Genomic DNA, 18069 nt, shown 5'->3' with positions numbered 1-18069 from the left:
CCTCATCTCTCCCATCCCCAAGTGTAAGTCCCTCAATCTTACCCATCTCGCCTTTGTTGATGATCTTATGATCTTTTAGCGGAGCATCAATCCATCTCTTCCATTCTCTCTGCCCTCTCTGGCCTCTGTGTCAACCTTGATAAATCCACTCTCTTCATCTTTAGAGTCTCTGATCAGCTTCGCTCCTCTCTCCTTCTGCTCTCGGGTTTTAAGCCTGGCTCCTTCCCCATCGTCTACCTTGGCCTCCCTCTCATCCCTGTTAGGCTCACTTGCCACCACTGCCTCCCAATGATTGATCATATCCGGAAGAAGCTCCAACTTTGAAAGGGTAACCTTCTGTCCTTTGCCGGTAGAGTAGTTCTCATTCGCTCTATGCTCTAATCCTCCTATCTCTACTGGTGTGGGATCTTCTCCATTCCCAAGTCTACCATCCATTATATGGAATCCTTATTCTGCACCTTCCTTTGGAAAGGGAGGGAGGCCTCCCGTTTCATCCATCCTGTTTGTTGGTCGACAATTTGCCGCCCAACCTCTGAGGGAGGCCTTGGCATCCGTAGGATCTCTGATGTCAACCTCGCCTGCCTTCTCAAACTCATTTGGAAAATTGCCTCTAAGCAAGATTCCATTTTGGTTAATTGGGTTCATTCTCACCTCCTTCACTTTGACTCCTTCTGGACTTCTCCCATTCCCTCCAATCCTTCTTGGGTCTGGAGGAAGCTCCTCTCCCTTGTCCCCTCGTTCTCACTGCTATTTCTACCATTATCTCCTCTAGCTCTTCCACCTCCTTTTGGCTCGACCCGTGGCATCTGATGGGCATTCTCTACACACTCTTTGGTCCCCGAATTGTGTATGACTCCCGAATTCCCAAAGACACCCCACTGTCTGCTTTCATCACTGATGGCTCCTGGAACCCCACTCCCCTCCCCCTTCTCACACAGGTTTGGGATTCTCTTCCCCCTCTCACTAGCTCTGTTGACGATCTCACTGTTTGGCTCCCTTCCCCCTCCAAAAACTTTTCCACCTCCTCTGCCTGGAACCACTTTCGTGCCCAAAACCCTAAACCCCCCTGGGTTCCCTTGGTCTGGTTCAAAGGTTCCATCCCTCGCCACTCCCTTACCCTTTGGAGAGCTCTCAACCAAGCTCTTCCCACCCAATCTTTCCTCATTAGCCGCTATAACCCAGTCAATCCCAACTGCATCCTTTGCTGGAACGACTTGGAAAACCCCGAACACCTCTTCTTCTCTTGCCCTTTCTCCAGATCTATTTGGAGAAAAAACCCTTGCTTCCATTTGGCCTCGTTCGAGGCGCTCCTATGGGTTTGCGCGTGATTGGTCTTGGATGGTGAGAAACTTTTCAGGCTCTTCCATTTGTGATCGAATCGGTAAGATTGTTTTATGTGCGTCTATTCACCACATTTGGTGGGAGCGCAATCTCAGAAGATGGACGTCCAAATCTCGCTCTATTGACTTGATTTGGAATGCCATCTATTTTGATGTTTCCTCTAGACTGTTAGCTTCCCCTCATCCCTCTGTTGATGATTCCCCAAGGAACAGGCTCATTGTTGTCTCCTGGGGTCTCAGCTCTTCTTTTTGGTCTTCCTCTTAAAGACCTTGTTTCTTTGTTTTCGCTCTTTTAATATAGTTATTTATTCATCCAAAAAAAAAAAAAAACTAGCTCAAACTTTGAGAGGGATATTTTCCCTCTCTTTTTTCTTTCTTCTTGGTGGTTGTTCAACCTCTTCTGTTCTAATTCGATTATGATTAGTTTCTCCTCAGATATAAATATGTAACTCTATAAAACCCCCCTACTAGGCTGTGAAAAAAGCATTACATTTTCTAAGAACTCTTTTCTTAAGAACCAAGACAAACAAATATTGGCTTAAAGCCATCTATTTTGATGTTTCTACTAGACTTGTAGCTACTCCCCATCCCCTGATTAATGATACCCCAAGGAACAAGCTTATTGTTGTCTCCTGGGGCCTTAACCTTTCTTTCCGGTCTTCTGCTTAAAGACCTTTCTTGTTTGTTCCGTTCTCTTTAATATATTATTTATTCATCCAAAAAAAAAAAAAATGGCTTAAAGCCGATTCTTGGTGTAACCCAACTGTAAATGGGAATTCACTACTTTGACCCTTATAGTTCCTACACTAGTCACCGCATGAATCCTAATGTTGTATCTTATCAATTATACTTTTGATTTAGAAATTTAGAATGCATAGCATGAACTTATAGAAAATGAAGTCCAAAAGGAGTTCCAACATAAGTGATAATATCAATATTCTATGTTTATAAATAATAATGCATAACTAGAAATATGAAAAGTTTAATAGAACTCCAAACAAGTGATAATGAAGCATAATTATGCAATATTCGAAAATCCTTGGTTCACATAGGCAGGAAAGAGCTCACTAGTGCACAAGCTCCTGCAATTGCACGGTCTGGGATGGCCAAATGTACACAGCCTTACCCCCTGCTTCACAGGAATGACTGTGTCCAAGTTTTGAACCCTCAGTCAAGAGTTGCAAAGTTGCAACTTTACTTTTGCACCAAGACTTGCCTACTCTGGGAGGAATTCGTTGTCCTCCAAAGATGGCAAAGTGTGGATGTGGAGTTGTTCTATTGTTTTGATGAAGTATCCAAGCCAAAAAATTTCATATAAAGTTGAGTAGTTCATGTATTGGGACAAATCAGTGACTGTCAAAAGCAAAAGCAGAAGACGTGACAGATCGGGATAAAAGGCAGAATAGTTTTTTTTTTTATTTAATGCCTTATCTACAACTTAGTGATTGGCTATATTATATACTGATGAGTAGTTGAAAATTGCAGTGAGGTGCATGAACAAGCATTAATGTCTTGTGATGCTATACATCAAGAGAGGAGAATACTATTGAAGCAAGAAATTGAAAGAATACTTCTATTTTTCACCGATCAGCCAAGTTTATTGGCTCCCAACATTCAGGTATTCCTTAGTCGCCAAAAAAGTGTTCTGTCTAAATTGCGGGCTTCCTCAAAAGTGCTTTGTGATACCTGTCAGTTCATTTGAATCTTTGAATGATAGACGTGAAAAATCTAATCTTGTTTTTATGGTATGTAAGGTGCAGCAGCAGTAAACTTTGCAATTCTAGGCATCTCTCAAGCCTGTATGATCTATTTTTCTTTCTTTTTGAGATACGAAAGCTTGACTTGGGCATGAAATAATGGATTTTTCTTGTGACAAAGTTGACTGCAGACTTATTTTTCTATCTTGACCTTTGAAATTTCCTAAAGAGGGGGGTGGGGGGGTGGTGAGGGGGGAAGAGGGTTATAAGGGCTTAAAATGCGTCCTGTTGTTTCGTGTCCTTTTCCACATTGGGCATGTTGGTCAAGCCATTATCTGATTATATCCTTGAGAAAATGAAAGAAATTTTCTCTTGGGTTGTGCATGAAACTGAGAATCCAAACAGTATTGTTTTTAACAACAATAAGAGTTCCAGAATCTGGTTATGTGTTGGGAGGTCTTTCATATGCTGACCTGAAGTCGGTCATACTTTTATATATTTACTTTAATTGATGTAAAATCTAAAATGGTTTGAACTTTTTGTTGGATACTTTGTGATCTTTTGTGATCTTTTTGGAGGATGTAATGCTTTGGGGTTTACGGTGTAATAGAGATTTAAAAAAAGAAAAGAAAAGAAAATCTTGGATTCAGAACTCAAACATGAATCATCAAAGCAGAAGCTACAAAGAACATTTTGAAAATAGATGAAAAAAGGAAAAGAAACAAAAAACTAGAGATATAAAATCAAAATATATGAAGGAAACCAGAGATTAAATCTAGGAAATGAAGAAATAAAGAAAGAAACATCAGTTATTGATACAGCCGTTTCATTCAATGGATTAACTGCAGTCCCTTCTTCTTGATCCTGTATCGATCTGTATCCATTTTGGATACTCAAATAGGGTTGGCTTGGGCATAAGCTCAACTTCTTTGCCCGTTCACAAGTCTCCTTTAGTCTTAGAGAAGAAAAGACGATTATTTGTCCCTAGTTTTTAATGATTTAAATTAAATAATTTAAAGTCCCTTATCCAAATTGTAAGAGGGAGTGAGGTATTGGATAAATCATGGAAAAGACATAATGTATTAACTTTATTCAATCATAAATGCATCCATTAGCATGATTAACAGATTATTTTTGGGGGAATCAGAAAGCAAACTACAGGCCATAAGGTAGGTCAGGTAGCATGAAGGTCGGTGGGCCCCTAATTCTGCAGTAGGTAGAATTTGAGCTTCTTCTTTTTGCCATATTTGAGCCTCAACAATTTTCACCACATTTCAAATTGAAATGGAGAAAAATGTTGGGACACAAATAATTAGAAAAGTTTGAACCATTGAAGTTAAGTAGCAGCTGAGTTATACAAGTACAAAGTAAGCCATATAATATCAAGTAGGGCTCAAATTATCAATATTGACGTGTGACTTATTCATGAGTCCTTTTCCTATTCTGGTCCATATTTACCCAATTGGCATGCCATCAGGGGCGGACCGGTAGAGGGGGCGAGGGAGGCCATGCCCCCCCCTCGGATTTTCAGAAAATAGTACTAATTCCTTTATTTTTTATAGTTTTTATACAAATTTCCTTAATTTTTCCGGTTTTTTGTCTACCCACATGTGAAATGTCACTATTTGCCCCCCCCCCAAATATTGAGAACTGTTAGAAAAGGGCAATTTAGGAAGGGATTGATCCATCGAGAGTTAGTACTTTGCGCTAACTCTCGATAGGAAAGAGTGTTAGGAATTAAGAGTTTTATACCAATTGAAATAGGTTTATGCTTTCCTATATAGAATAGACTTGTAAATTAGCCTATAAATAAAAAAGTTACTTTGAGGAGTGCTCATAAGAAAGATGAGCCTCCACAACTAAATCGTGGCTTCCATCCTCTCCTCTCCCTCATTCCTCACCTTATTCTTTCTCAAAATAACATGGTATCAGGGCTGTAGGTCCTCTTATTCCTTTCGATTCTATAAAAAGGAAAGAAACTGTACCTGGAGAAGAAGCAATTGAGAAGCACAATCGTTTCTGGTTTTTTTTTATTCAGTTTTGAATCTGTTTGGTGTGGCTGCTATCGGTTCTGCTTCATAGGAGAAGAAGCAATCGATTGTGAAGAAGCAGCAATCGTTTCTGGTTTTTTTTTTTTTTTTGATTCAGTTTTGAATCTGGCTGGTGTGGCTGCTATCGGTTCTGCTGCATAGGAGAAGAAGCAATCGATGGTGTTGAGACTTCGAGACTTCGAGAAAGAGTGAGAGAGATCGATCGTGGTTCCTTTCAGTTCTGCTTCTTAGGAGAAGACCTACGATCCACTTTCAGGTTTGGTCTTGAGTTTCGGTGGTTTTAAGGAGAGATCGATCGTTGAAAGACCTGAGATAAGTTTTCTGCTTTGGTTTGGTTTTAAGTTGGACCAAGTTGGTTTATTTATGTTTATAAGATTAATCTGAATCTGGGATTAATCTGGGAATAATTTTGATTTTGATTTCTGATTTCTGATTTCTGGGATTTGATTTTAAAATTGTTTGATATGGGAGAAACTTCAAGTAAAAATACTATGACTGAAATTATTTCTTCATCCTCTCATTGGTTAACTAAGAAGAAATTGGAGGGTGGATCAAATTTCCACCAATGGAGGGCTATAGTTAAAATTGTTCTTACTGGACGGGGACAGATAGATCATTTGACTAAGACTGTACCCATAGATGATGATACTTGGGCAATTGTTGATGCACGAATACTTGGGCAGATGTTTAATTCCTTGGCCGATAATATTATAGATTTGGTGACTCACTTACAAACTGTGAAGGAATTATGGGAGTATTTGAATGTGTTGTATTATGGTCAAAATAATCTGGCTAGAATCTACGAATTGTCCCAGGAATTTTATCGAGTAGATAGAAAAGGTAGAGATATTACCCAATATTTTGCAGATTTTAAAAGAATGTATGAAGAACTTAACTCTATTCTGCCTATCTCCTCTGATGTCAAAACTATGCAAAATCAAAGAGAGCAATTAGTTGTTATGGGTTTCTTGGGAGGTCTTGGAAAGGAGTTTGAGGCAGTTAGAGCACAGATTCTTGGTAGTGATCATGTACACACGTTAGCTGACACATTTTCAAGAGTTCTTCGTGTTGTAAGGGAGAGTACCAATAATTCTACAGAAAATTCAGCTTTCGCAACAGTTTCTCGAGGCACTTATGGTGGACAGAATATAGGACGAACTCGAGGAAATAATACTGGAAAATATCCAGGGTCACACAACTCTACTAACAGTCCAGGACAAGTTAAGACTTGTCATCATTGTGGTCGTCCAGGACATATTCAACGATACTGTTGGAAGCTTCATGGAAAGCCCCCACACATGGCGAATGCAATTATCACTTCTGAATTAGCGTCTACAACTACTAAAGTTCATCCTGAGGGTAAGACTGTAAAGATGACTGAGGAAGATTATATTCGTTTCACTCAATTTCAGGCCACTCAACCACAATCAGCTACTGCCACCCTTGTTCAAACAAGTAATGCTACTGCTTGCCTTTCAACCACATCTCGCCCATGGATTATTGATTCAGGAGCTTTTGATCATATTACCGGGGCTACAGGTATATTTTCCTCTTTTGTTCCATCATCCTCTTTGGTTACACTTGCTGATGGCTCTCATATCAATGTTAAAGGAGTGGGTACAATTCGACTCACTCCATCCATTACCCTACCCTCAGTTCTTTACGTACCTAATTTGCCATTTAACCTATTATGTGTTCATAAATTTACTTCTACTAATAACTGTTTGGTGAAATTCTTTCCTGGATATTGTTTATTTCAGGATCTTACGACGAAGAAGATGCTTGGTAGAGGCCGTATGTCTGGGGGGTTGTATCTATTCGAGGAGATATCCTCTACTGCTTGTTCTAGTATTTCCATCCCCCATCAAATACATTGTCGGTTGGGGCATCCCTCTCTGGAAACCCTAAAATTGGTAGATAAAAGTTTTCATTCTCTTTCAAAGTTGGATTGTGAGTCTTGTAAATTTGGAAAACTTCATCGTGTGAGTTTTCCTCCTCGTATAAACACTAGATCAGACCACCCTTTCTCTCTAGTTCATTCTGATGTGTGGGGACCTTGTCCTATTAGTTCTACTTCAGGTTACAGATACTTTGTTACATTTGTGGATGATTTTTCGAGAGTCACTTGGTTTTATTTAATGAAAAATCATTCAGAATTATTTGACATATTTTGCAATTTTGTTATTGAAATTCGTACTCAATTTGGTGTTCCTATTCGTACTTTTCGTAGTGATAATGCCAAAGAATATTTCTCTGATCCGTTTTGTAAATTTATGGCTTCTAATGGGATTCTTCACCAATCCTCCTGTGTCGATACTCCTCAACAAAATGGGGTTGCAGAAAGAAAAAATAGACACTTATTGGAGGTCACCCGTTCTGTCTTATTTGAGATGAAGGTTCTTAAATCCTTTTGGGCTGATGCAGTTTCAACTGCTTGTTATCTTATTAACAGGATGCCTTCATCTGTCTTAAAAGGTGGCATTCCTCATTCTCTCTTATTTCCTTCATCTCCCTTATTTACTTTGCCTCCTCGCGTATTTGGTTGTGTGTGTTACATTCGTAATCATCGCCCAGGGATTTCTAAACTTGATCCTCGTGCACTTAAGTGTATTTTTATGGGGTACTCTTGCACTCAAAAGGGATATCGTTGTTATTCTTCTGACTTACGAAGATATTTTGTTACTGCAGATGTGTCATTTTTTGAGTCAACTCCTTTTTCCACTGAATCCCATAGTTTAACTGACCTAAATGATGATCTATGTATTTTTCAAAGTGTTTCTCCACAGGGTACAGTTCCTTCCCCTCTACGCTAGACATCACCAAAGTGTACATGCGCCGGCAAAAACCATCAGCTCCCCCCTCTGCACCTACGGTCTCTACCTCTGTGCCGACTTCGTCTGTTGATCCTGCGGACGTTCCTGCCAAATCTGACCTTGATATTCCCATTGCTCTTCGGAAGGGTACTCGTTCTTGTGTTCAGTATCCCATCTCTAACTTTATTTCATATTCTAATTTATCACCTGGGTTCTCTCTTTGCTTTATCTACTAGCGAGAATTATCCTATTCCTAAGAATGTTCTTGAAGCCTTGTCTAATCCTAAGTGGGTCAGTGCAATGAACGAAGAATTACAAGCCTTAGAAGACAATCAAACTTGAGATATTGTGCCTTTACCCTCAGGAAGATAGCTATTGGTTCTAGGTGGATATTCACGGTGAAAGTTAATCTTGATGGTTCGTTAGCTCGCCTGAAAGCTCGTCTCGTTGCCAAGGGCTATGCCCAAGTTTATGGCATAGATTATGCTGATACTTTTTCACCTGTTGCCAAGCTTACTTCCATCCGTATTTTAATCTCTTTTGCCGCTACATACAAGTGGCCTTTGTTTCAGTTGGATGTGAAGAATGCCTTCCTTCATGGAGATCTACATGAAGAAGTGTATATGGAGCAACCACCTGGGTTTGTTGCTCAGGGGGAGAAGAATAAGGTTTGTCGCCTCCACAAATCATTATATGGTCTTAAGCAGTCACCTCGAGCATGGTTTGGACGATTCACTACTGTTGTAATAGAATTTGGGATGACTCGTTGTGAAAGTGATTACTCTGTATTCTTTAAAAACTCTGATGCAGGCAAGATCTTTCTTGTAGTTTATGTTGATGATATTATCATTACAGGAGATGACACTTCAAGAATTGATAGGTTAAAGACCTACTTACAAGAGAAATTTCAGACCTAAGACTTGGGCAAGTTAAAGTATTTTCTAGGAGTTGAAGTTGCCCAATCAACAAAGGGCATCTTCTTATCTCAACGAAAGTATGTATTGGATTTGCTTTCTGAAACAAGAATGTTGGGATCAAAACCCATAGACACTCCCAATGGAATGTAACTTAAAGTTAATGCCAGAAGATGGAACCATTCTTGATGGTCCAGAGGAGTACAGAAGGCTTGTTGGGAAGCTGAATTATCTGACTGTGACTAGACCTGACATTGCCTTTCCTGTCAGTGTTGTGAGTTAATTTTTGTTCTCCCCACGAACATCACACTGGGATGTAGTTATATGAATTCTGAGGTATCTTAAGAAAGCACCAGGACACGGGCTTCTTTACACTAATCATGGACATAGAAATGTAGAAGGATTCTCTGATGCTGATTGGGCTGGATCACCTATTGATAGAAGATCGACTACAGGGCTACGCTCATTCATTGGAGGAAATCTTGTATCATGGAAGAGTAAGAAATAAACTGTGGTAACAAGATCAAGCGCAGAATCTGAGTATCGTGCTATGGCACAGGTAACATGCGAGATGGTATGGATAAAACAATTACTCCAGGAATTAGGAATTGTTAGAAAACAAGCATTAAATACTCAAAACAGCAGCTGAACTTGAACAAAGAAAAGAGATAAGAAGAAGAAGAGAAGAGAGATGAAGAACTAGTAGAAAAGACCTGTGATTCTTGCTTAAGCGTCTAGAACCACAAAACCCTTTTATTTATAGCTTCTAATGAATCTAATACAACTGGAGAGACAAGTAATTGTCCTCTAGAAAAATGAAACAAAAAATTACAACTTTAGTAACTTCCTAGCTCCTAAAATAGAAAATTCTGAAAATAGAAACTACCACCAAAATAGAAACTATGCTTTCTAAAAACTCCCAAACTTTTGTAGCAAGACTCCTACATTAGAAATAGAAAGTACGGTAGCATCACTAGCATTATACTGTTCACATGAACATTACAAACAGATTTTACTGTTCACGTGAACAGTAAATATCTCAAAGTGTGTATACTTCAACAGGAATTATTGATGACACACCAATGAAGTTATGGTGTGATAATCAAGTTGCGGTTCATATAGCATCAAATCCAATCTTTCATGAACGTACCAAGCATATTGAAGTAGATTGCCACTTTGTTCGTGAGAAGTTACTGCAAGGCATAATATCCCCCAAGCATGTGAGGACTGGAAAACAACTTGCAGAATTGTTCACCAAAGCTCTAGGGAATACAAGGGTTACCTATATTTGTAACAAGCTGGGCATGAGTAATATATATGCTCCAGCTTGAGGGGGAGTGTTAGAAAAGGGCAATTTAGGAAGGGATTGATCCATCGAGAATTAGTACTTTGCGCTAACTCTCGATAGGAAAGAGTGTTAGGAATTAAGAGTTTTATACCAATTGAAATAGGTTTATGCTTTCCTATATAGAATAGACTTGTAAATTAGCCTATAAATAGAAAAGTTACTTTGAGGAGTGCTCATAAGAAAGATGAGCCTCCACAACTAAATCGTGGCTTCCACCCTCTCCTCTCCCTCATTCCTCACCTTATTCTTTCTCAAAATAACAAAAACAATTTTCAAAGGTAAAATAATAGGTATAAACATCATTCCTAATTAAAAACTAACTCCTCAATCCCTATTTATTCTCTCCTCTCTTCTCTCTCATCTTTTTCTTCCTATTTATTCTCTTCTCTTTCTATAAACGTGAGCTAAGGAAAATTTTGAAAAAAAAATCTTGTTAGGTATTCAAAATTTCATTCCTAATTAAAAACTAACTCCTCAATCCCTATTTATTCTCTCCTCTCTTCTCTCTCATCTTTTCTTTCTAATTATTCTCTTCTCTTTCTATAAACGTGGGTTAAGGAGATTTTCGAAAAAAAAAATCTTATTAGGTATTCAAAATTTCATTCCTAACTAAAAACTAACTCCTCAATCCCTATTTATTCTCCTATCTCCTCTCTCCTTCCTTTCTTCCTATTTATTCTCTTCCCTTTCTATAAGCGTGGATTAAGAAAATTTGGAAAAAAAATATACTACACAATTAGGTACTCTTTCTCTCTCTCAATTTATTTATCGTTTCTCTTTTTCTCTTTTTTTTTTGTTATTCTTTTTATTTGATTTATATTCTATGTTTCTTTATTTCTTCTGCAATTTTTGTTATGTGATTTTGTATTCTGATTTGTGAATAAAATATCTATAGTTAGTAAGGTAACTACCATTGGTTTGCATCTCTTACCCTAAAAAAAATTTGGTTTACATCTCCTACCAAAATAAAATTTTGGCTTGCATCTAACTTTTTAGGGTTGAAGTCATGTGTGTGTATATATGTATACATATTTTTTTGTATTGTTGTTTTAATTTACCTATATTTTGTGGGGGGGAAAATATCATTATCAATAATTTGTCTTTTTTTTCAAATATGTGTGGGGCCCACAAAATATATGTGGGTTATTCCCTAATATAATAAAATAATTTAGAGGTGGAATCTTCAATAGGTCTTATAAGGGCCACACAATATGTGTAGCAAAAAAGCATTAGTGCTTCCCCAACGGGAAGGTTATCTGGCTTTCATTCTTCGCCCGCCCCCCACCCCAGTATTGAATCCTTGGTCCACCCCTGCATGACATATTGTATGAACGTAACCAACTAAGCTACCTACTTCCATTTTGTATTTTTTACCATTTTTCGTTTGATACTTTTCCCTCGTCAAACCAGGTAACAACTTTAATCTGAGATAGTTCTGGATAGTTTTTATGGAAAAGAAAAAGAAAAAGAGTTAAGCTGGAATAAAATTCAAAACAACACGAAAAGTTTTCCAAAATATTGGTGAACTGCTGGTTGATCTACAATCTGGATTATTAGAGCTTTTGATCTATCCTAGAGTAGACTTGCTTATGTGGTTTGATATACTACCGCATTGTGCATTAACTTCCTGTACTCATCTTTCCCCACTGGTTACAGTTGTGGAGTGTGGAGTATCAGTTTTCTATTAACGGATACAGTATCTATATTTTCCACAGATTTGGAAGTGAAGCTTCGGATTCCCATGAAGTTATTAGAGCAATTCTTAACAATGTTTTCCTGCCATATTCATATGTGGGTTGTTTTTCTTTCTGAATTATACAGATGGTATTTTCTGCATTGGCCTTAGCTCAATCTGAGGTTATTTGGTACTTTCAACATGTTGGAGTTGGATCACCTAAATCTAAATCTGCCAGGATGTTACCAGTTGAGATAGTAAGTCATGTTCCTTTCTATGTGTCAGTTACTTATGAAACCGCATAGTTTTCTTGAGACTTTTAACACACCTTTTTTTTGAGAATGCTTTCTGTGTCAAGCAGCTTGGCAACTGCTTGAACTTAACAAAGTCTGGTTTTCATTGCAGGATCCGAATGATCCTACAATAGGTTTTTTGTTGGATGGGATTGACCGTCTTTGCTGTTTGGTGCGCAAGTACATCTCAGGTTAGTTGGGTTTAACAATATATTATCATCATTATGGAATAGGATGTCCTTTACATGGCTTGTGAAGGATAATGATTAGTATTGAACCATGTGGAGGGTTCACTGTGATCAAACTGACTGTTGGTTGGACACTCGGACTGTCCTACGCTCCTTTGGTGTTGGGTCAACTGCAGGTCAAGTTTGGAGTCCCATATACGGTGTAATGCCCTACACATACTGCACTTTCAGTCCTGTATTTTTAGGGGTGTAAGTTGAATTAACAAAGTTCAATCTTCAACTAAATTATTGAGCTTAAGGGAAATGGGATAGGACTGCCTAATCAATTTTTGTGTCAGCATGTCGTCAAATAGAAAAATATCTGGTTGTTTTTTATGCGGTGTCTAAGAAACCTTATGTTTGTACTTTATTGTTGTTATAATTATTAGTAGTTTATATTGTTATTGTTATTACCTAAGATAACTGTAAGAGAAGTAGTGAGAAATGCAATGCATAGGTTAGGCCTTGTATCTAGTATGGCCTCAAATAGAGGTGATTGGAAAGCAATGATCAATGTAGCCGATCCCATTTAGTTGGAAAAGGATTGTTGTTGTCAGCAAACTTACAAAAAAATTCATGTGCTGTCTAAAATTACTATTGCCCCCCTCATACCTAATGGTTTTAATTCTTAGGTTTTAATGTAAATATCCATTATACCCTTTATTCTAATAACTAAAATTCCAAATTTCGAATCCTTTAAATTGAAAAAACTTCAAATATAACAACCCTTGTGGTTTCAATAGATGGGTGAGGACCTACCATTCACCCATCTTCTTCAGTTTCCATAACAAAAGAAACATCCCCATAACAACTCTAGGATTCTAAAGCTAATGTCTGCAGGAAGAGTTTGGTGGAAGAGAGGTAGAAAGAGGTGGAAGTGGACTGTGGTTGATGTGGGGTGTGTGTTTATTCCGAAAAGCAGGGAAAGTAAACCAGAATAGTTGTTTGCTTTTTGTTTTTTGTTTGTTGTTTTGTTCAGTATATAAGTATGTATGCAAAACACACATGGAGGCTACAACTAACCACTTCATCTTGAGTTTTGGTCAACATCATGAGTTACAACTAAAGCTACTGTCAAAAGTCCAACTTAAGGGCCCCAGTGGGCAAAAGCGATAGGACAAAGAAAGGGAATACTGAATTGAAATGTTTAGACAACGAAAGATTTATATTTATTGGAAAACGAATCAGACAATGTTCAGGAAAAATCTTCCAGCTCTAAATTCTACTTGCAGTCAAGAGAGTCTCAAGCAGATCTTTGGGAGTCTATTGAATCCATGGAACTGTTACCATTGCACTGCACATAACAAAAAACCAGTTCATCCATCTTCAGAGATCCAATCATAGGTCTTCCAAGGGACTGAACGCATAGAAATCATCAACCATGAGGCGATCACCATTTGATATAGAAACTGTGATTCCACAGAGCAGCTCATCTGAATGGGAGACCTGAAGATATGATGAGATAGAGGTGTCTACTTGGAGTAGCTAAAGGGAGAGCGAGTGGCTTTGGCTTCTGTTTTTGCAATTTTGACTGCTGCACTGCAGACAGTGGTACAAAACTCCATTTCCTTTGATTGAAACATCCGAAATTTCAATGAAACATGGTATAGGTCTGTTCCATGTTTTGATACCTTGTTTCGGTGTTTTTTTTGGCCTGGTTTCTATGTACAGCTTAATTTGGGGCCATCAAGCACAATGAAAGTGTTATTTTTACCTAAAACCTAACTCAAAGTGGTGTTCTTGATCATGCCTAGTTGTATGCAAGTGAAATTGGAAGTCTAGAAACAATAAATGCGTGAATTACAATGAATGAATGAATAAGATATCATACAAAAGTATGACTGCTGTTGATGGCCTTACTGAGGATTGATTACATTCTCCTGTTGCCCAAATCAATGGTGTTCCTTGATGTACAATTGATCCCCTGGAAAAAATCACATTTTTCGACCCAGATTTTGTAGCGGTTAGTTCATTTGCCTTTTCTCCGGTGCCTGCAAATCCTCTGGCGATCGTAAACACGTACGGTCGAAGAAAAAGCAAGCCAAAAAATCTGCTGCCGGTGATTTGTGACTCTTCTCCGGAGGTTCAGATCCGTACCTGCTACAAAAGTCTGAACTCTACAGACCCGTAGCCTTGCCGAAGACTACCTCTGCAACTCAAAGACTAGTCGATACTCCGCCTGCTTCCATCTCCGAAGGCCTGCTGCACACTGCTCTAGCTTCGCCTGAACCTTCTGAAACAGGAGCAGTACCTCTAAACCTTGACGATCACGTTACCGATAGCCTATCGATGCCATCCTCCGCAAATCCTGCCTTGGTTCACGCTGAAACCACCCTACAAATTACCGCTGGTTCTCTCATGTATCCTAAAGATAAAGCTCCCCTCTCTCATCCCCTTTGTTTGCCAACCCTTAAATCCAATTTGATCTCTGCGATGGCGGCCCACCGCAAACCCTGGCCCAAGCCAATTTCCCTTGGCCTTTCTTCCATTTTAGGCCCTTTCGGGTACTTACCCCAAGCCCTACCAGTTTGGCCTATGACTCTCTTCAAAACTTGGGCCCCTAACTAATCCTCTCACGAGGCCTCTTCTTACACTTTAGAAACCCAGCCCACAGCCCAAACCCTACTCAAACTTCCCAACTCCATTAGCCCTATTTTCCATGCTTTATCCCACCATTACACCCACCCAACCCAACCCAACAACCTCTCTCTATTATCCATGAGTACCCGTATCACTCTCTCCCCTGAATTCTCTCCCTTTGCCCATCCCCCTTAAGCCGCTAACCATTCCAGATCCTATTTCCCCTTCCTCTAGCTCAACCATTGACCCTGACCTTTTTGAAACCCCTTCCCCTCTCAGCTCCCCTTTGTGTGAGTCTCCCTAATCCAACCCCCTCTACCCTCTCCCTAGCAGCAATATGGATGCCCCCTTACTTTAGTCTAAATGTCGGACTTTGTTATTTGGAATGTTAGGGGGCTCAATTCCCCTTCTCGTCTAGCCTATCATCCCCTTACCCTTTAGAGGGCCCTTAATCTTGCCCTCCTCTCCCGATCCTACCTTAGCGACCGCTATATCCCTGTAATCCCAAGTTTTTCCATTAGTTGGAATGGTTCGGAGGCCCTTGACCCACCTCTTCTTTTTTTGCCCTTTTCCCATATCTATCTAGGAAAAAGCCCTATCTTTCATTTGGCCCCGCTCGTGATGCTCCTTCGGGTTTGCTAGTGATTGGCCTTGGATTCTAAGAAAATTTTCAGGTTCTACCATTTGTGATCGGGTTGGTAAGCTCGTGTTTTGTGCCACTGTCCATCATCTTTGGTGGAAGCACAATCTTCGTAGATGGACTTCCAAATCCCGCTCCAAAGATATGATTTGGAAATGTTATCTTCTTTGTTGTCTCTTTAAGGCTTGTAACTTCTTCCCTCCCCTTTATTGATGATACCCCAAGGATCAAGCTTATTGTTGTCTCCTGGGGCCTCATCTCTTCTCTCCGGTCTCCCTCTTAAAGGCCGCTTTGTTTCCCCTTTAGTAATTTATATATTTATTCATCCAAAAGAAAAAGAAGAAGATATATCATACAAGATATTAGTGTTTTGGCTACATTGGCTGCAACGTTGTTGTAGAGCATAAATTTGTTGATTGCCAACCTAGCTTCCTCCTCCCTACTACCTTCTTTACCTCTAGCAAACATATATGGAATGCTTCTTTGATAGGTGTTTTGATGCTTGAAGAGGGAGGGGTCTTGGTCAAATGTGGCATCATAATGTCTAGTCTTCCTCCTCCTTTCGGTCCTCTCACTTCCATGAAAACTATGTCTAGGTGGCATGGATGTCCTTGACCTCAAACCACCTACTCCTCTTATCTGTTCATATTGCCTCACATTCTCAAAATGTAAGGATTGTCTGCTAGCTTCCATTGTAGCCTTCATCTGTCTCCACTCGGCCTGTCACTCAATACCCATAACCCTCCTCCTCTCTTCATCGTCGTTTGACTCCTCATCAACATCAACAAAAGGTCTAGCCAGCATGGTATCCTCAAATTCCCTTTGCTTTTGTGCCATCTCCTCCTTTCTTCGTCTCCCTCCCTTTAAAGTTGTTGCAATTGCTTTTTGCACTTCATAAGGAACCTTGGGACACTTGAAAACGCCTTTATAGCCACCAGCCAAATGTTGCTTAATCTAGTTAAACCACCAGAATTCAAGGTCTTGAGGCAATACTTGCATCAGGATTTTTCTTGTCGGCAGTCAGTGGATCCCCATGTTGCCAAGCAATGTCCTGAGTCCCACTGTCAGTGCCACCACTCCCACTAGTTGTCATTTAAGATACAAGTCTACAACACTGAAATACATACATGAATGTTCCCAAATATTCATTAGAAAAATTTTTAGATAAATAAAAACATGTAAAAACAATTTATACACAACAAAACACACACTTTGTTCTAAGATAACATATATACAATGCTTATTTTAAAAATAAACTATATAATATGAGCATATTTAAAAAATATATATTATTTTTTATAATTATTTTATGTAAAAACAATTTATAAAACAACAAAACACACACTTTGTTCTAAGATAACATATATATAATGCTCAAACAGACATGTTTGTATTTTTAAAATAAACTACATAATATGAGCATCATTTAAAAAAAATTTAATAAAATATTATTTTTCATAATTATTTTATTTAATTATTTAAAAATAGAAATAAATACAACAAGCATGATGATCAAAATATGAATACACGGGATTGTAGCCCTCTCAATGAAGTTTAACTTAAGTGATAATCACATTCATATCATAAGTATTTTTTTATATTTTTTAATTTTAATTTTTTAGATAATATATTTTTCAAATACGAAAATTCAAAAGATAAATTAATAACAGAAAATTAAACTTGTTTCTATGAAAGTTTAGATCAACAACACACCCATTGTAGAACATTCTATTTGAAAAAATTCAAATTTGGGGGAAAATTTTACCTTTGTTGAAGATCTAGTTGAAATAGGCTTGAATGATGATAATCTATTGTTGTAGATGTGTTAATGATGTTTAGAAGTTGAATCCCCAACAAATTCTGGCAAAAAACTCAACTTTCCGGCCAATTTTGCATTTTGCAGCGAGAGAGAGGCTTGAGAGAGGCGAGATATGCCTCTCTTGAGCGAGACAGGGGGTTTTAAAACCCCCTAAACAGATGGTTGGACCACCTTTGGCGAGATCTCCCATCTCTCCCCTCTCGACTCTCATCTCGTCTCGCTATCTTCAGATAGCGAGCGGAGGTCTCGTGAGATCTCCCACCATGGTCAGCAGTTAACAAATGTATGTTATCGGGGGGGGGGGTAATAGTGAACCTATGCAAACTACAGGGTCGATTAGTAACTTGCGTAAGTGGTGGAACTGTGGGAGTCAAGCAGTAGTTCTACAGAAGTTCAGGTAGGTTACAGTAATTTACCCTTATTATAATCATTATTCTGTTTGTCATTGTCGTTATTGTTACTAATTTCATTTCATTGCCGCCTGCTGTGAAACTAGAATAAAAGATTGTGCAACGTGCACTGCCATAACTTGCTACTTGGCCTGTGGTCAATGGTTTGGGGGCCTTCATTGGATAGGCTCATCTAAGAGATAAAATGCTTGAATAAATGATCATGGCCATGAATCTTTTTTTGACTTGAAAAGTTTTTTGGGCTATTGGGACACCTTTCTCT

The 18069-nt window shown here is 38.7% G+C and overlaps 1 protein-coding gene across 4 annotated transcripts in view; it reads left to right on the top strand.

Moving 5' to 3' along the window:
* The window catches only part of LOC149026466 (protein NAP1-like), a 116970-nt gene that overhangs the window by 62844 nt on the left and 36057 nt on the right, over positions 1–18069 (top strand). For all 4 annotated transcript variants that reach the window (XM_089146761.1, XM_089146759.1, XM_089146758.1 and 1 more), the window contains 3 exons: positions 2826–2958; positions 11985–12095; positions 12244–12322. In XM_089146761.1, coding sequence (XP_089002887.1) covers positions 2826–2958; positions 11985–12095; positions 12244–12322 — 323 coding nt within the window. The remainder of the gene's footprint in view (positions 1–2825; positions 2959–11984; positions 12096–12243; positions 12323–18069) is intronic.

This window comes from Hakea prostrata, chromosome 2 (genome assembly GCF_041222555.1).
Source record: "Hakea prostrata isolate BN-2017 chromosome 2, UWA_Hpros_2, whole genome shotgun sequence".
In the NCBI taxonomy this organism is placed as follows: domain Eukaryota; kingdom Viridiplantae; phylum Streptophyta; class Magnoliopsida; order Proteales; family Proteaceae; genus Hakea; species Hakea prostrata.
The sequence above is the reverse complement of the archived record's forward strand: the minus strand, read 5'-3'. Positions and strand labels throughout refer to the sequence as shown.